Raw genomic sequence first — 20,094 nt, 5'->3', positions numbered from 1 at the left:
TCGCGTCCCGCTTACTCTTGAAGAATGAGATTAGCAAGACAGTCAGCACTTTTACGTGTGAACAGTTATTATCATGATAGTTTAAAATACACACTATTGGTGCCAGTAAATCCATGCACGTGTACAGGCGCTATTAGGAACACGTAAATTATCATTCTATGGCATATATATACATATAGTGTTACCATCGTAATAATGGATCGATAATTTATTGTGATCGAGTGACCAAAGCAGAGCTAGTTTTATTTTATTCGTAATTGGTGCGTTTTTAGCAAGACGTTAATTAATTAATCTTTAGAGTGAAAAACGATGTATTGACTTCGATGTGATAGATTATTAGGAATGAACCCGCGCAAACCAGAAAATACATCTATCTAACCAAAGAATTTGGACTATATAATATTTAAAATTTGTACGCTAATAATGTTGTTGCAAGATTTCACAACATTTTTGGTGTACATAGTTGAATTTGAAACTGTGGAAAATTTGTTTTTTTTCTTCATTTTTAAGGCTAAGACAGGAAATGAACCCCAATGACTGTATTACATAGTGGAACCATTTTACCATGAATACGCGCAGATGTGGTTTCTTCTAATGCCAGGAAGGAGGTCCATTTTGAATAAATATCCATAGGAATTTATTTTTGATTCTTTAAGTCAGCGAGAGGGGGTGGGGTAAAAAAATCTAGCAGATGCCCTGAATTACTAATTAACCCCGCCTACATCCAAACCAAAAGCAATCCTCATCGATGGCATCAAATCGAGAAAGTCAACAACTTCATCTATCAATGGACGGTGGTATGTATGACAAGATTGCTCGTAGAACTGCTGGCATGGATTGCATTTGGGTGCCTGAATGATATCTTCAAAAGTGACCACCCATTATGTCTTAAGCGTAAAGCGTTCAATCGATATGTGCTACCATCGGTCACGTATACTTGTAAAACATGGACTCTTAGGCTAGGCCCACACTAGACGGAAGTTACTAAACATTACAGCCACATTCAATATTCCGTGGCAGTCGACTGGCAACGCTTGAACGTAATGGATTCGATAGAAGTCATAGCTATTTATAACGCCGAATGTGCCGCGCTGCATTAATTAACGTACAAATGCGACGTTGCCGATCTGACGAAGACGGAAGATCAGCGCGCGGAGGGCGGGGCTGACGCTGAAATTGAGCGGCTCGCTTACGGACAACGGATCTTCCGGGATGGCAAATTATATGTAATAAAATGTATTGGCGTTCCGTCGCACATCTTCCGCGACGGAATATCCGTGTAATGTAGCGCTGGCCTTAATGTAAAATAAATCAAAATATTACGAGTAGAGCAACGTAGCATAGAAAGGTGCATGTTGGGCGCAACACATAAAGATCACAAAAAAAACCAATGGATAAGGAAGCAAACAAGACTACGCGATGTGATAGGGGTTGCTAAGCAGATGAAATGACAACGGGCTGGACAAATGCCTGTCATACAGGGCATTAAGCGACAACAGGGGCACTCTAAAACCCGCTGGATAGACAAACTCATAAAATTCGGTGGATGTACGTGGCAGTCAAGAGCTAGGGACCGAAAATAGTGGAGAGAGCTAGTGGAAGTCTACATCCAGCGGTGGATCGACCAGCTGATGATGATGGTGATGACACCTATAGGTTCTCGTCGCTTCAACCACGGACCCTCGCCCTTTTCTAGGTACATTCTTCATGCAGACACTCAAATATTGCGAGCTGTCACATCGACAAATGGCTATCGAATGCGCATGGCCTAGCAGTCATAATTATTAAGATCGTTAGTGTCATCCGTGCTGTTTTGTCTTTTAGACATGCGACATCAGAATATTAAAGCAAACATCGGATGGGTGTATCCATTACTCATTCAGTGGCCATAGGCCATGCGTGTCGTTGAATGCCGAGAGGAGTGGCACCAACCCGTTGAGAAGGCTGTTCAACAATCAAATCATCCAGGTTACGATCCTCAGTCCTGATGAAGACGAAGAAGAAACAATTTTCCATTCCTGCCATCAAATAATCTGGGGTTCCTACAACTCTGGTTTTAATACAAATACTTTATCTGAATCACTTTAGGTATAGTCTAAATTCTTTCTAATATAATATATACGAATGATATTCATTGAAGACAGCAATGCTCCCACGCTGACGTGTCTTCATCGACCTCCATTTTGAGAGACTCTTGAAGGGCCTTAAGGCTTTCGGCTTCCCGCAACCACTCTTCTATCTGCAAGAAGAAATACAAATCGTATTAAATATTATTAATAGCAAGTGCAAATGCACTCTAGTCTGAGTTGAAAATGTCCCTCTGAAGCGGACGAAACCGGTCCTAATTTATTGATTTAAAGTGGAATAAGTACTACAAAAAAATTGCGTTTTATTAAATTAAAACAACAATACAATGCAGTTCCAACATGAATTGACAGTTAACAAAATAAAAGAGTCTAATAAAATTGGAGACGGTATAGTATACGGTCATCTCTTTCCGATAAGAAAGCTCATGGTTAACTGTGCTACAGTGAAATGTAATACGTACAATTTACATGTAACCAATCAGGACAGGTGTTAGGAGGACCACAGGTAAAGTTAACATAAAATTAGTAACAAATAACGACATCTACACCTTATCGGCTAGCATGGTTCTCCTCAGACCGGGCGGCTCCGTAGGGCTGGCTTTTAGCAACGTAGCAATGGCCGAACTGTAGAGTCTGAGAGCGTCATTATTGCGTCCTTCTTGAACAAACATTTCCGCTGTAAGTCCTGCCTCCAGACCGACTCTTAAGACACTAGTAGAAGAACACAGGCTATCTGTCGATACATAACAATACTATGTTAAATAAACATACATAATTTAAGAAAACTCATAAAACAAATATACAGTCGAACTTGGTGATTACGAGGAAGATGGGACTGACTGAATTTGCTCATTATAAGCGTTACTCGTTATATCAGAGAATAGGTATTTTTAAATGAGCGGTCACATAACACAAAAAGTCGCAATTCAAACAAAAATACACAATTAGAATTTTTCCCCGAAACAAGCATGGCATTCATAAACTACAAAAGAAGTTGTTTATTTTAAAGAACACTGGTAGGTACCTAGTAACAACACAAACCTTGGATTTTTCACATGCAATTTCAACCATATACGTGTATACTTTTTCAATATTGTCGGCGAAAACACCAATTAGGTAGATACTTAGACACTTAACTAATGTTATAAACATAATCCGATTCCGGCGGCATACTGTCCGGTCGGATTTTATTGCTAAGGGTCGAAATGTTTTTAAGCGATCGACACATTTAACAGTTTTAAGAAAATTTTTGACGATATTTTAGCTTGGTATAACCAAAATCAGCTTTACTATTTAAGCCACTGTAGTGGCGAAGGGTGGAGGTAGGCTGTTAAGATCTGCCATAAATAGTGCAAACTAAACTATGTTGGATCTTAACAGCCTACCTCTACCCTTCGACACAGCTGTACACTTTTTAATTCTTTAATTATCGATAATATGTATATATACTTACATAATTTATCAAAATTTCTTTTGGATGTTGCCAAATATTCCTCAACAGTCTTTGGATCCAGATCCACACTGACCGGTGTCACCTCGACAACGCCGGCATCGCAAACCGAACCGCCGTCTACTAATGTCTGATCGCTGTTCGAAGAAACAGTTCGAATTCTACCGTCCTGCCTGTTAACTGCTGTCAAACTGGCGGCATTTCTTTCTGATATTGAACCGTCGCTTACTAATAGATCGTTATTTGTCACAGCACTACTGTTGGAACATCCCGGTATTCTTTGGTCATTGTTTTTTTTGTAAGTGACAGTACTTCTACCGTCGATTACTATTATATCAGATTCTTCTCTACTACTGTCGGTTGCTAATGTAGAATCGTTATGCTTCGGCGTAATCACACTATCTGCGGATTGCTCTATTGTCTTCGGTAACTGAAGAATGCCGCAAGTTGTGAATATTTTTAGGTACTCTGCCCTCTTTATGTAGCAATTGACCTGAAAATATACTACAATTATAAACATATATCATAAGCGTGAAGCAGTGGCGAAGAGTGGAGGAAGGCCGTTAAGATCCTACATAAATAGTGCACACTAAATTTTATCAGTCAAATGTATTTTTTTCATTGAACTAAGAATACAAATTGCAGACAGTGTTGGTTAGTTTTTAAAAAATAAATATATAATAATTTAATATTTATATGTGCAAATTATTATGTTTTGTGGTGGTAATTATACATCAGTGACGAAGGGTGGAGGTAGGCTGTTAAGATCCAGTATAAATAGTGCACACTAAACTTTATCAGTCAAATGTTTTTGTTTTCATTTAACTAAGACTACAATGTATAGATAGTGTAAGTTAGTTTTTAAAATTCAATTAAACCCTGCCTAACCAGGTATACAATAAAGGTGATATTGCTATAAATCCCCGATCCTTTTTTTCGGGTCTGCCGAACGGTTCGGTTCGAACGGGTTCGCTCAAATGAACATTGACACTAGAAACACTGTTCTAACGCCATTACAATAAAGGTGATATTACTATAAATTCCCGATGCGTGATATCGCACAATGGAAATTGCGTGACGTCTACCTATGCATGTGCGAATGTCGCTATGCACGAATTTACTTGCTAGCTGCTGTATTGAGTGCGTTGTCCATTAATAATGTCATTGGAAAAATGCAATATATTATAATTTAATTTTTTACTTTGGGCATTCCCCAAATGGAATTTATCGCTAGATTTTCCACAATTACCTTAGATCTTAAGGCGTTTTTCTTCGCCCTGTTTGTTTCTTCAGTAACCATGGGTACGAAGTAGCGTAAACTCTCGCAGTAGAGATGGTACGCTCGTTCATAGTCGCCGCACGTGTCAAATTCAATCGCACTCTTCACCAGCTCCACCGCCTGAAATTAATTACAGTACTCTCTCAGTAATCCCCAAAAACCAGACAAGTGTCCAATTAGTGAAAGCGGCGGATTATAGTGCATACATATACAAAATATGGTAAAAATTAAAACAGCTACTTCGTAAAAATAGTTTTTTTGAGAAATTTGTACTAGCAAATTACGGTTTTATCTATAATCAAAATCAAGTACATATTTACTAAATTATACATATTTATAAACTAAGTTTATTAACTTAATATTAAACAGTAAATCACTTGACACAACCAGTTGTTCAGTGGGGCAGATATTCTTGAATGGCTTATTCCTGGCTTTCCCTATGACCAAAAGCTTTAGTTTGTGTGTCCCGGTTGCATTGGAGCACGGCATAATTGTGATGCCGTCCTTGAGCACTTTCCTCCCTGGTACATTACTTTCTTCGCGATGAACGTACGTTTTACGAAGGAGACGTTTCCAAAGTAAACTCGTCTCATCTGCGTTGTATACTTGTACGCGGCAGACTACTGAATTTGACCGGCGAATTATAGAGCTTGATTTTGTGCTTTCAACTAGTAAAAATAACGGCGGATTATAGTAGTTGTCGGATAATCGAGCGGCGTATTACTGAGAGTGTGCTGTAATTATCGAATCAAACAATCGTATGAGTGGTTATATTGGTAACAAATACATTATTTTCTTCTTTTTCTAGCCCTAAATATAAAATAACCGATCACGTTCTGGTTTGAAAACTTGTTCGACTATTTTCTTACTGAATACATTTCTTCGCCTATATGATACAAATATATAATTAATTAATTATTAAGCCATTTACGTTTGAAACACGAAACTATTCTTCTTCTTCTTCTTCGATGGCGCTACAGCTCAAGTCGAGTCGCCCTCCAGCCGGAACGGTCCTCCGCACTTCTTTTCCAGTTCATGATTTTTAGCAGCTGGTTGGCATCTTTTGTAATGTTGTCACTCCATCTTGTGCGTGGCTTTCCCACTGGCTTTTTCCCCCCTGGGTTTCCTTCGAGGATCTTCTTCGGTATCCGTGACACAGGCATGCGCTGGACATGGCCTGCCCAGTTTAGCCTCTGGAGTTTTATGAAGGTGGAGAGTTTTGAATCTTGGTATAAGCAGTTGTACCTAATTCTCTACTCCCCACCATCATTCATGGGTCCGTATATCCGCCTCAGGATCTTTCTCTCAAAGCAGTCCACCATTTCAGCTGCTTTCATATTTAGTGTCCATGACTCGCACCCGTATGCAACGACTGTGCGTATGACGGTTTTATAGAGCCGGGTGTTAATTTTTCTGTGGACATTTCTGGATTTGAATATGGGCAGCAATGAGAAGTACGATTTATTTGCAGCGGTTATTCGGGCTTTTATTTCTTCCAGTTCTTCGTTCTCTACCTATGGCTATTTATACCTATTATAGCGCAGGGTCACAATAATGTTACTTGAATACCATAAAAGGGGGCCGCAGTCAGTGCTTCATAATAATATGATACCGCGTGCCGACAATTCAATAAGTCAAGTGGATTTACTTCGGCCATATCTGCCCCTTAGTTGGATACTACGCAGCGCCTCCAAGAATCCCTGTTGCTCGCCAGTCTTCTTGCATCGTTCACACGAAACTATTATTTACCGTAAATATTCAATTGTGGAATTATCTATATTTGGCAATAAACCTCTCATCATGTCATACCTTCTTGTAGTGTTCCGGCGAAGGCATGTGGGCCATGTCAAGAAATTCATGATGGAAGAAGTCTTCGTAGGACATTCTCCTGTCCGCATCGTGCTGCAGGAGACCTGTCAGAAGGTCTTCGCACTCCTGGGACACACGGCTGTTGAGCGGCAGCTGAAAACACCAAACAATAATGCAGTAGGCATACACCTTAGTAATTAACAGCATCTTCATTCTGGAACTTATCTATTGGTAGATGAAGACCTCACTATATTACCACACAGTATCCGTCGCATCTTTTCTCGAAGCACAGTATGCGGTTACTCTGAGCTAGTGATCGCCAAACAGTCGCACGCGAGCTACCAGTAGCTCGCGGCAGCATTGTCGGTAGCTCGTGTAGAATATTTTATCATATTTATAAATTTGCCTCTCAAATTTTATTATTCTCCGATATGAGTCCGAATGAAAAACTATCCAGCTGTATCGTCAAAAATCTTCAAGAAGGGCCATGTTCATCATCAGAAATGGAATTGATAGAATTCCAATGTGATTTATCACTTAATAGTGTTGCCTCAACTGTATAGGTAATCTGCATGGCATTTTGTCCCAACAGAAAAGTATCCAATTTTAGTTCGAATTGCGCTCAAAATCACGGCATTGTTTTGTTCTACCTACTTATATGAATCAACGTTTTCCACTATGAAGGTGGTTAAAAGTAAATATAGAAACAGAGTCACAGATGTAAATTTGTATTTGGATGGAAGTGACAAGGTACTCACCGAGAATTGAAAAAATTGTGGAGGAAAGTCAATGCCATTATTTTTACTTTTACTCACACTTATTTCAAGATATTTTTCAATTATTATTTAGTTTTTAAATAAATAATTAAAATATGTACTTACGCATTTTACGTTTTATTGGAAGTTCGATGTCCTAATTTATTTTAATTAATATAATAATATTATGTTTGGTACGATAAAGGACGATGATAAAAAATTATAAAGAAGGAATAATACTACATAATATTATGTATAAGCAGCTCACCAGACAATTTCAATTTTTGAAAGTAGCTCACATCCTTATTGAGTTTGGAGACAACTGCTCTGAGCCTTCGTAAGGTGCTATGATTCACTACCATAAAGAAGCACTATTAGAATGCAAGCGTCGAATAGGTGGCATTTGGTTTTGAGTTCTCATGAAATTTCTTGATTTTATCTTGCGGCACCCCAAGATTCCGCGGAATACAATTTCATTTATTTGTGAATTGTCCATTATCCCGTTGTCCAGTCGTCAAACAATACCTCTATTCTTATAGTCTTAACGCATAACTATTCAGTCTAAATATTGATGAACTGCCGTCATACGATAGTGTATGTAGGTAGTAGGTAGTGTCTGGAGAGGAAATAAAAGAATTGTCATTACTCACCTCTATTTTCTGTCGGCTTTGAATTTTTCCCACCAGCTCCTTGAAACTACTTGAACTGTACGGAGCACGACCAAATAGACATTCGTAGAGAATTACTCCTGAAAACAAAAATAATACAGAATTTCCAAAGTATAACTAGATTGCCTATGACGCAAAAAAAACATTTTTTGAAGTTATACTTCTTCTGTAGAGTGAAATTGAGAGCTGTTAGTTATGAAGTTAGCTACGAATCAGTCAGCTTTTCACTTCCGAAAGGAGGGGGGGGGGGCGTAGGAGTAGCGCTGGACCACAGAAATAGTCAACCAAACCTTTTCTAGGTACATGCTTTGAAAGGGGCTGTGGACTTCTTTGCTAGGTAGGTAGTACATATTTTGAATTACTGAACTTACTACAAAGACATATTTTTACAAAATAATCTCAAATCAGTTTAGAGTTAAGACTAAAAATATTCTAGGTATTAGGTACATTGTATGGCTGGGAACTTTGCTTCCAATATTTATAAAATATAGGTAAGTATACGAATTTTAATATTGGTCAAAATTGGATGAAGGCTAATGTAGGTAATAATATAAAAAAATGATATTAATAATTATTATTTTAGGCATCTAAGTGTTGTGCTGACGATTGTTTTATAATCGAAGACGATAGTTATCTAGGTAACTAGAAAATCAATTGCTATTTAATATTTATTGGCTTTAAAATTACAGCTTGCTTGTATGTTTAAAATTGAATAAGTATAAAATTTATAATGACGCTAGGTTTTACTTCGCTTGCTTTTAGAATTAATGTAGGTATAAAAAAAAATGCAGGATTTTACATACATTAAGGGCTAGAATGATTCTATTTGTTGAAGTTGCAAAAGGGTGACTATAAATTTTCATACATCTAAGCTTACGGGCTAGAAATATCTGTGTCGTAGTCGATCTGCTCATGTTTGCATGAATCCGCCCAATGATGATTCAGGCCTCATGGCCTTGGATCCTCTGAGGATGCCATGGTTTAGGCGGTATCAAGCTGTATACAAACGCAAGTTTGATAGTAGAATTGTTCCTCGGCAACGAATTTATTATTGTCGGCCATTTGCAATTCCTTACGTAAACAATCGATTAAACGTCAGAGTGTTGTTACTTTAAAAATAAAAACAACGAGAAATAATTATAGAATTTAGTAATATAAGTTAAAGTGTATAGAAATAAACCAACGGCACTTTTTCTTGAGTGGGTAATATAACAAGATAATTAAGAGCTAGTCGAAGAATCTAGTCTTTTGTTTTTGTTTTGTTACGCCTAAGTATAACTTCTAACACGCGTATATAAGTACACACACCGATTTTTTTTAATGAAAAACTAAGTGAGAAAGCTTACGGCTTAATCCCTGAAGGGGTTCAATCAAAGATAGTGATAAGGGTTGGAGGTAGGCTGTTAAGATCCAACATAAATAGTGCACACTAAACTTTGTCAGTCATATTTATTTGTTTTCATTGAACTTAAAATACAAATTGCAGATGATGCTGGTTACTTCTTAAAATTCAATTTTAAACCCTGCCTAAACAAAACCATAATAGTTTAGGTATGCTATGAGCATCATCATCATCATCATCATCATCAGCCTGAATCTATCCACTGCTGGATGAAGGCCTCTTCAAGTTGCTTCCACTTCTCTCGGTCCTGTGCATTGCGTTGCCACGTACTTCCGCAGAACTTTATCATTTCATCGATCCAGCGGCCTCTAGGTCTACCTTATGTCCAAAACCTTCATATGCTATGAGCGATCTGACAAAAATAGTATCCACATAGTTTTTCAGTCATACTTATTTGTTTTTGTTGAATTAAGAATACATACGAGATTAATATTTACATTATATTGAATCGCAAACAAATTGTCAGCTATTCTGCTAGGTCTAGCAGCCTGGGATGGTATCAGATGACATCCTGAAGGCCAAAATCCAGAATAGACTATGCATATGACGCCAAATTTATACCGACAGTAACGATTTTCAAATTGTAAAAGTGACAAATCAGCGACATGTCAAACGGCGCCGTCTCTGCGTACTTCACAATTTTATTAAAATCCAACATCATGTCATTGGGACGCCAAGCTGTCTGCAAGACCTAGCGAAGACAGACTGGCGTGAGCCAGCTGGCTTAGCTAGAACATATTATTACAGATGGTGATTGGTGTTTTTTTTTATATTCATTAAGCCAGTGGTTTCCAAACTTTATGTCACTACGCCTTCCTTTTAAAAAAATCTAATATATGCGCCTCCCCCCATTTATTTCATTAAATAATACAGACACATTTTTAAATATCAAAAAATATAAAAATATACAAGGTTTTACTACTTATATTATATTCATTTTTAAATTAATTTGTTTTTCATGCGATGATTGTGCTTGTTTATTAGAACAAAGTGTTTTTCTACTAAACGGGATCGGTATTTGACACATATCGGGACTTTTTTTACTATTAATATAATAATGTGAAAAGTGCATTAGCAAACTATCCAAGAACTCAGTAAATAGATTTTTGTTTGCTTCAATATATCTGGCGCAGAATTTCATTTAAAAGTGGAAACATGGCGAATTTATTTTTTTGGTAATTTTTATTTCCAAAGCTCCAATCTGTTATGAATGCCTTCACTTTGTCTTTTTAAATCAGTGAATGCATTAGTGGTCCTTGCATTTATTTATTCACTTTTTTTTTTTTAATTTCAACCAAATAGATAAGTTTAACAACAAAATTATCGTTCCTCAACAAATTTGCCTCAAATTTTAATATTATGATTTGACCCTTTTATTTCATTTTTTCACAATAGTATAAAAGTGAGGTATAATAACATTAGTCTCCATATTATTATCTTCAGACAGTTTTGCAAACAACCTTTTATAGGGCTGTTTTTTACGTAGTTTATAACTAGCGGCCGTTTTATAAACTATGCTTTTACAAACTGCAAATCTGTGGCTACATTAATTGTGTTAAACTTTTCGCGCCTCCCAGTTTGGAAATCGCTGCATTAAGCCCTGCCTAACCAAACCATAATAGATAAAAAATATTCTTCTATCTATAAAATATCTAAAATTACATACTTATGATTTAATTGCATAATTTTAGATATTTTATAGACAGACATTTTCTGACTATTATCTATTATGACTTGGTAAACACTTTTAAAACTAACTAACATTATCTGCAATTTGTAGTCTTTGTTCAATGAAAACAAATACGTATGACTGACAAAGTTTAGTGTGCATTATTTATGTTGAATCTTAACAGCATACTTCCACACTTCTCCAATGCGGAAGATGCCACGTCACTCACATGTACGCATTGAACAAACTGCATTTGGTCCTCACAGAATACAACGCCTACCTCTACACAACCCTAGGTTAGCAGAATGCACCCCCACCATGCCCAGCAGATACCAAGTTAACTAGAAAGACTGTCAGTATTGGGATCTGTGGTACATACTTAAGTATTTAAATCTGGTCACTAGCTAAAACGGCAGAGGAGTGTCAGTGTCAATGAATGAAGATCTACACCAGGGCTAGTCAACCTTTTTATACCTACCGCCCACTTTTGTATCTCTGTTAGTAGTAAAATTTTCTAACCGCCCACCGGTTCCACAGTATTGGTGATTTATTAAGTAGGGATGTAACTTTACTCTATAAAATTTAAAAAGCAGAGTTACAAAGCATATGATAATATTTACTAACCCAATACTTAATGTCAGACTTTCGCTAAGTTTGGCAGAATAATTCTTTATAAAACTTACTGTAGAAGCATGAAGTCTGATGAAATTACATTTAATTACACAATTAAATTATTAATGAGATCCCTGAGGCGATAAAAATAGTATATTTTCTGAAATTTAAATTGTCACGGGAAATTTTATGGAAACATAATGCCAATGTTTTTAAAACCTCTACCGCCCACCATGAAAGCTGGAACACCCACTAGTAGGCGGTAGGGACCAGGTTGACTACCCCTGATCTACACGATTTGAGTTTGCAGCGAGTCTGTTTACGCTGACCTACAACCACTTTAAGGTTAACTGCGCTCTGTGTACTCCAAATTATGGTTGCATCATCAGCTTTTTTAGTAAAGATTATAATTTCTCACCTACGCTCCATAGGTCCACTTTGGCATCGTAGCCGGTGCCTGAATCCTTTTTTCCCAGTGTCGCAAATACTTCAGGGGCCATGTACAAGGGGGAACCCCTCATCGAACTGAGTCGTGTCTCTTCTGACATATACTGGGCGAACCTGGCAACAAATACATAATTTAAAATATTAATACTATCGACTGAAGGTACTTGATGGAATTTGAATTTAAATGTTAATGGAGCGATACTCAACCTGCGGCCCTTTAAGCTTTTATGTGCGGCCCGAAACACATTTATTATCAGGAATTTCGTATATCTTGAGATTCGTTTCGACTTTGACGCACAGATAGTGACACCCGAAGAGGATTGTCATTATGGTCCACGTCAGATCTGGTATAAGAGTGTTGCTATTGCACACGATTAATTTAAAAAACACGCATAATTTTTTAAATCTCAAAATTGTTTTATAAGAAAGGACAGGTTTCATGATTTTTTTCATCACACCAGTAGTGATGCGGCCCGCGTTACTTTACAAATATATGTATTTGGCCCGAAGAAAAAAAAGGTTGAGTATCATTGTTCTAATGGATTTAAGTTTTGTACTATTCCATTTGAGTCGTTTTTTGCGACGCGGCTTTCGCCTTTCGGCATCTTCAGGCACTGTGTATACTCACGAAATCGCAAACACACACTGACAACGATTGATAAGGTAAGGGGTTGTTTACAAACACTTCAACTATTGACTAACTATTAACTCTTGTTATATTTTTTTATTGGATCCTTGACTTAGTAGGTGATAAAGTTTTTTATTGATTTGTTATATAAGTTAGAGTTAATAGTGTTCGTTGTCAGTATGCCTTTGGTGAGTGTACACAGTACCTGAAGATGCCGAAAGGCGAAACCCAGGTCGCAAAAAATGACTCAAATGAAATAGTACAAAACCTAAATCCATTAGAACATAATTTAGAATTTCAGTAATTTAGATTTTGTGATTGATTTGTAACTAGCAACATTCATTCATGACACCATTGATCTGTGAATGCGTAAACAAGGTTTATTTGAAAAAACATGGAGTAAGCAACCATCTCATAAATGGGTATTGTATTAGTGACAACTTAACATTTAAACTGCTCAACGGGCCCTACTGTAGCGTAGTTGGCACAGCGCCTGCAGGTGTAGATTCAATCAGAGTGATGGAGCGGAGCTTGAAGCAGGAGCACGGAGTACTGGAGCATGGGATTTTACCCGGAGCACCGAAATTTTGTAGTGCTCCACTGCTCCGGATGTTATTTTTTATTTTTAAATTTTCGTCCTAATTTTCTTTCATCCAATGAAAATAGTTTTTTTTGACACTTTGCAACACTTTGCAATATGGCAACACTGCCGAGTGATAAATAACCTCACTTTTTTGACAGAAAAGGCAAATAATGAGAGACGATTTGCTGTCGTGAATTTTGTTTAATAGAATTACTTAATAATGAAAATGACGATTGTTTTAAAACTACATATTTTTTTTATTTTTTCAACATTTGTATACATATAATACCCGGAGCGGAGCCGGAGCAAGTATTAGGTCCCGGAGCGGAGCTGGAGCGGAGCAACTCAAAAAAGGGTCCGCTCCAACGCTCTGGATTCAATCCCACATCTGGCAAAAAGTACTACTTATGGTTTTTTACATGTGAGTTTGATCTAGATCAACCATCCCTCGTAAAAAAGAGATTATTAATATAACCTCCACTCTGTGGAAACCCATGCGTACGCCTATAAACAGAAATGGTTATTTCTTCTCGCTAACGCACAACCCTATGCGAGTCTTGACCTCTTCCAGCATCCAGATCTGTCGAAAGCAACTTCCTCCAGTTTAGGATGTTCAAAATCTTTAAATCCAACTCGACACTACCCCTCCATGTACGATGTTGACCAAGTCATTGTTTGCCGTCCGGTTTCCCAAATGTCAGTTTCTTTGTCAAGCGTGACTCGTCCATCCTGTGTACGTGACCTAGCCATCTAAGGTGCCCCAAGTTGATGGACTGTTTGATGGACAAAGTGACAGCTCGTAATTGTATCTTCGTCACTGCACCAACTGCGTATCATTGATGGTTCCGAAGATACCATGCTTTTGGTCATGGGCCAGGTCTCTGAGCCATACATGATAATTAGTCTACAGCGTCGGAAATGCGACACAGGCAATCACGAAATGATCGGTCAGGAGATAAATCGTCAAATGATTTATCAATCCAAATTATTCACGCACTAAGCAAGTTCACAACAATATGTCATAGCCGCTATGTTTCAATTTCAATCCACCAACTTACAAAATATTAATTTTGCCGCGACTACCAATTGAAGCACATTAAAAACGTTCCAGAAATGCCATCAAGTGTTTTAATTAATACCAAAATTTCAAAGCTCATTCGTGTTACAGTCAAACTTTTTCGCAGTTTGGTGCAAGTGCAGTTAATATAAGATAACATAGAACAAAGCATTCGATAGTCACCCAAAGTCTGCTATTTTGAGGATCATCTCCGCAGGTGTAGGCTTGTCGAGGAGTAGATTCTGTGGCTTCAGATCCATGTGAACGACACCTGCAAAATTCAAAACCATCATTTATTCATCGATGCATCATAATATAACACCAAGGAACTTGTCCGGAAAATTGTACATATGTAGTTGGCCATATCATAGTTCACCTTGAGTAGTTGTATCTAATCAAATTCATGTCTAAATAAAACACTTAAAAATACGTAATAAAAAACCACCGGAATACACGGGATATACAGAAGAAAAGAGGTAGGTAAGTAAATTAGAAATACAATCATATTCTTCGATGGCGCTACAGCTCGAGTCGAGCCCTGGCCTCCTCCAGCCGGAACGGTCCTCCGCACGTCTTTTCCAGTTCATGATTTTTAGCAGCTGGTTGGCATCTTTTGTAATGTTGTCACCCCATCGAGTGCGCGGCTTTCCCACTGGCCTTTTCCCCCCTGGGTTTCCTTCGACGATCTTCTTCGGTATCCGTGACTCAGGCATACGCCGGACATGGCCTGCCCAGTTTAGCCTCTGGAGTTTTATGAAGTTGGAGAGTTTTGAATCTTGGTATAAGCGGTATAGTTCCGTGTTGTACCTAATTCTCCACTCCCCACCATCATTCATGGGTCCGTATATCCGCCTAAGGATCTTTCTCTCAAAGCAATCCACCATTTCAGCTGCTTTCACATTTAGCGTCCATGACTCGCACCCAAAAATACAATCATATCCTATAATATATTTATATAAAATTTTGAATGATTCAAATGTAGGTTAGCATGTAGATGCCCGTAAGTATCAATATCAAATTAATTTTCTTTCTGAATCGAGTAACAGTCAATAAATTGTGCACACCACTGGCTTAAATCAAATTCTGGATAAAATCGTTCCATTGTGTTGCCAACTGACCTCTCTCTCGTAACTGTTGCAACGCACTCGCCAATTGTCTAAGCAGCTGTCGACAGACCCTCTCGGGGATTCCCCCCTTTCTCTTCAAATGTCGCGAGAGATCGCCAGCGTTGCAATATTCCATAACGATGTAAACGTATCTGAAAATTAAAGCGATCATTTATTAGACATTCGAAACTGGCCATACCAAATTGACGCATAATATAATTACAGTCGGGCTCGGTTATTACGATCACGGATATAGCGAGATCTCGGATGTAATGAGGAAACATTCGTTGACATTTTAGTTTATGATTTTCTCCATACATTTATTCACTTTTATAACGAACTACTTATCATATCGTCTCTGTTCTGGCAGAACACACTAACTGGAGACTACTAGTTTTGAGTAATTTGACTTTGAAGTTGTTAAAATGTTTGAAATGGTCTATCATGTGAGTTTATTAAGTAATCGTAAAAAGGATGACTATGAAATAAAGACTGTTTATTTATTAAGAAGGTTTCCAGACGGTAAAGTTTCAAATAAGGAACATTTTGGTATAACTAACTTAATATGTCATTTTTTCGAATTAGTGTCTTCTGCCAGAACAGTGACGATATAATATAATATGCTCAAAAATTTTCTTAAAACTTTTAATGTGTCGATTATTTAAAAACATTTCGACCCTAAGCAATAAAATCCGACCGTACAGGATGCCGCCGGAATCGGATTACGTTTATGACACTAGTTAAGTGTCTAAGTACCTACCTAATTGGTGTTCGCCGACAATATTGAAAAAGTATACACGCATACAGTTGAAATTGCATGTAAAAAATCCAAGGTTTGTGAAGTCAGTAGGTACCTACCAGCGTTCATTACAATAAACAACTTCTTTTGTTGTTTATGAATGCCATGCTTGTTTCGGGGAAGAATTCTAATTGTGTATTTTTGTTTGAATTGCGACTTTTTGTGTTATATGACCGCTTATTTAAAAATACCTATTCTCTGATATAACGAGTAACGCTTATAACGAGCAAATTCAGTCGGTCCCATCTTCCTCGTAAAACCGAGTTCGACTGTATTTTAATACTTTATCTGTTCACAAGGGATTTATGACATAAGATATCTTTCCAATTATTGACGGGCAAAACATCGAGTGTTGACAGCTTTAAATACGTAAAGGTTCACATAACGGGAGATGGCCCTTTGCAAAAAGACCTCGCTATCCGAATGAAAATGCCTGGAGCAACATTCAACTCAACGCTGAATGTCTGAAACTCCGTGTCCGGAAACTTGTACGTATGCAGTTCGCCATATCACACTTCACCGTGTAATGTTGTATCGGAAATATAATATATGTATATTAAAGACCGTCCAAACTCTTTGGGTAGTATAGCACTGACATAAAATTCATGTCTAAAAAAACACGGTTCTTGTCAGTTTACACTTTACAGGAAGGCAGCAGCAAACAAATTTTGAAAATAACCGATATACTGGATTATTTGTTAACTTGGGTTAGGTTAGGTTTTCATTCTTGAATTCATGAATTTTGCCAAAATCAGCTATGAAAATTGAATTAATGTTCATAGTGAATCTAATAAAATTGTAGACTGTATAGCATACAGTCATCTCTTTCCGATAGAAAGCTCACGGCAAACTGTGCCACGGTAAAATGTTTTACGTACAATTTACATGTAATCCTGAAACTCACGACTGTAATTGATTAAAACCATATGCCATCTATTCGATGCTAACATTCTGACAGTACTCAGTCATGACACCTTACGAAGGCCCAGAGCAACCGTATACTGAGCTTCAAGGACAGATATTTTTAGGGATGATGATGTGGAAGAGATAGAAGGTCGTTGTTGCGTGGATATTTGAAGGAGAGTTTATTGATCGATACAAGAATACAAGAATACAATGAATACAATAATACTTAACGCTGCCATCTTTATTATCCGATATTTGATTCCAATCAATTTCAAATTAACGTTCTTATTAAATCTAATAAAATTGGAACATTACTGTCTACAATGCTCCCCGAACATCATGTCATTTTTTGATCTCAATGCTATACGACCATCTTTTTCCGGTACGACACCTTACAGTGAAATGTAATACATACAATTTACATGTAACCAACTACATTGCACTTGATAAAAACTATACTTATAAAAAAATTAATCGTCACCTGTCGTCCCATTGGAAATCTTTCATGAGAACGATGTGCGGATGTCTGAGGGTTTTCAGAAGCCTTATCTCGGTGATGAGGTTGTCCACGGCCGATCCTTTCATCAGAGATTTCTCAATGCATTTTATGGCAACTACATCTCTTGCTCCGGTCTATAGAATAAAGTGTTTTTGGTAATTTTATAGTACTCCATATCACAGTGGTGAAGGGTGGAGGTAGGCTGTCAACACATAACACATTGACTGCTGAATAGATAATTACTTTTTAATTACCACATTTAAATATCATGCTAATTATATTGAATGGCCACCTAATCGTCCAATGTATCGATCCGACATAAATAGTGCGCATTAACTCATTTAGTGCTGACACCGCGACTGGCGCGTTTGCGTTACCTGGCCAGTAGATATAATTAACATGCTATTTAAATGTGGTAATTAACACGTTGATCGCCATGGGGGTCACCGGTGACTGGCATTGGATTACGTTCAGGGGGCCATGGGGGTCACCGGTGACCGGCAAAGAAGACCTGCCTTAGAGTTGTTCTACAGCGCCGGCGGGCATGCGCGCAGTGCATTTTTCGATACGCGGTGACCGGCATGGCCCTTCTGTATATTACTGCCACTTGGCCTGAAAATATGTCTTCCCAGTCACAAAATATAGGCTCACTAATGTAAAGAATGTACATAATGAAAAAAAAAAGTTTTCCTTTTAAATTGTAAATGTGTTTTTGTTGATATAAAAATAAAAATTAAATAGATTATAAAAACGTAAGTTATAAAAAATATGTAAATAATAAAAAAATAGAATAAAAAAAATTATTATAAGGTATGTATACGTATATTTCCAGTTTATGTGTATCCAGTATTTGTACCTTTTCTGTTTATTATACTATCTAAATCTAAATATAATTCGACGGCGAAATGGCACCATGCTCTCGTCAACACATATGGACAGGTGACCGGCGAAGTGGCCGGCCCGGCGCAATAGAATAAATTAACTTGTTGGCGCCGCGACGGACACATGTGGCCGGCACATCATAAAAACCAATATTTACGTAAAAAAATCATCAAAATGAAAAAAACATTATATTCTTTCATTACCTATCAAATAATACCTTAGAGACAAATAATCATTTTTTAACTATTTTATGTAAAACTAGTTGGCGATCAATGTGTTAAAAATTAATTACAGGTCAGCAGTTATTGTGTTTTCACAACTTTGCAACACACTTTGCCAGTCAAATGAATTTGTTTTTATTGAAGACTATAATAATATGTAAAATAGTGTTTGTTAATTTTTAAAATTCAATTAAACCTTGCCTAATCTAAGCCATGGTAGATAATAGTCAAAAAATATTCATCTGCCTATAAAATATTTTTTATCGATTATGGTTTGGTTAAGCAGGGGTTAATGAATTTAAAACAAATAAGTATGACTAAAAAATGTGCATTATTTTTGTTGGATGGTTTGGTTTAAGCAGGGTTTAATTGAATTTTAAAAACTAAACAGCATCATCTGCAAATTGTATTAATGGCTCAATAAAAACAAATAAGTATGACAGACAAAGTTTAGTGTGCACTATTTATGTTGGATCTTAACAGCCTACTTCCACCCCTCGCCACTGCAGTCATATCACCATTTTTGATGAGGTGGTTATTAGTCTCAAAATGCCATAATCACAAAATTGCCGCAATTTTTTCTGACCAAATATGACAACATTGGCCTCTCTTACCCATTGGGCCAATGGGTTTAAAAAGATTTTTCCCACGCCGTAAATCACCTAATTAAATTCACCTTCACATTTTTACATTTAACATATCGATTTATCCGCGTTAAACAAATCTGTCATCCCATTTTAAATGACCCAATATTATCTTACACATATCTCAAACAAGTCTACAACGATCTTTTATGAAAAATCTTCCCAATTCAACCGATGACGCACCAAATTAAATGCATCCTCGTTTTAAAAATAATCGATATTCCCTACCTTGGTGAATGCCTTATAAACGGTGGAATAACTCCCAGAGCCCAACTTTTCGACAACGACATATCCCTCTATCTTTGGAAACGCCATTGTTATAATATTTTATTGTTTTTATAAACTAAAATTGCGCAAAACTTCGTTTTCAATTTGACATTTAAGCAATTGTGTACATAGCTGTCAGAATCATTTTATAATTTGGTCGGCGCCTGAAAATTGACAACAAAAGATTAGCGTTGCCAGTGAAATAAAATTATTTCATTAAATAGTTTAATTTAATTATCAATAAAATTGCAGTTAACCTCTATAAAATAAATTTTGTTACGATATTCCTCCTGCATCGCATATTATAGAAAACGGGCTTAGAGA

General features: G+C 37.1%; 1 protein-coding gene across 2 annotated transcripts; it reads right to left on the bottom strand.

The window, feature by feature from the left end:
• Positions 1-507: 507 nt before the first annotated feature.
• Positions 508-19,936, bottom strand: Aduk (unc-51 like kinase 3 homolog Aduk). 2 transcript variants are annotated; one of them, XM_085941719.1, is made up of 11 exons: positions 19,732-19,936; positions 17,739-17,890; positions 15,565-15,704; positions 14,630-14,717; positions 12,150-12,292; positions 8,031-8,128; positions 6,626-6,778; positions 4,787-4,936; positions 3,541-4,030; positions 2,636-2,820; positions 508-2,239 (listed from the first exon to the last, which is right to left on the bottom strand). In XM_085941719.1, the coding sequence occupies exons 1-11, from the start codon at positions 19,816-19,818 to the stop codon at positions 2,132-2,134; spliced, it is 1,794 nt and encodes a 597-aa protein (XP_085797845.1). In that variant the 5' UTR covers positions 19,819-19,936; the 3' UTR covers positions 508-2,131. The 2 variants fall into 2 exon arrangements, with proteins under 2 accessions (XP_085797845.1, XP_085797846.1); XM_085941720.1 differs by lacking the exon at positions 19,732-19,936 and adding an exon at positions 19,621-19,687.
• Positions 19,937-20,094: the final 158 nt, after the last annotated feature.

The sequence above is a fragment of the Rhyacophila brunnea genome, unplaced genomic scaffold (genome assembly GCF_057557595.1).
Source record: "Rhyacophila brunnea isolate RB1 unplaced genomic scaffold, BYU_Rbru_1.0 scaffold_13, whole genome shotgun sequence".
NCBI lineage: Eukaryota > Metazoa > Arthropoda > Insecta > Trichoptera > Rhyacophilidae > Rhyacophila > Rhyacophila brunnea.
Note: the sequence above shows the minus strand (reverse complement) of the source record. Positions and strands in the feature narration are given on the sequence as shown.

Coding starts and splice junctions, on each gene's coding strand:
- Aduk (XM_085941719.1), bottom strand. CDS start 19,818: ATGGCGTTTCCAAAGATAGAGGGATATGTCGTTGTCGAAAAGTTGGGC. Junction 17,891..19,731: donor TTTATAAGGCATTCACCAAG/GTAGGGAATATC, acceptor TTTATTCTATAG/ACCGGAGCAAGAGATGTAGT. Junction 2,821..3,540: donor AAGAAATTTTGATAAATTAT/GTAAGTATATAT, acceptor ATGTATCGACAG/ATAGCCTGTGTTCTTCTACT.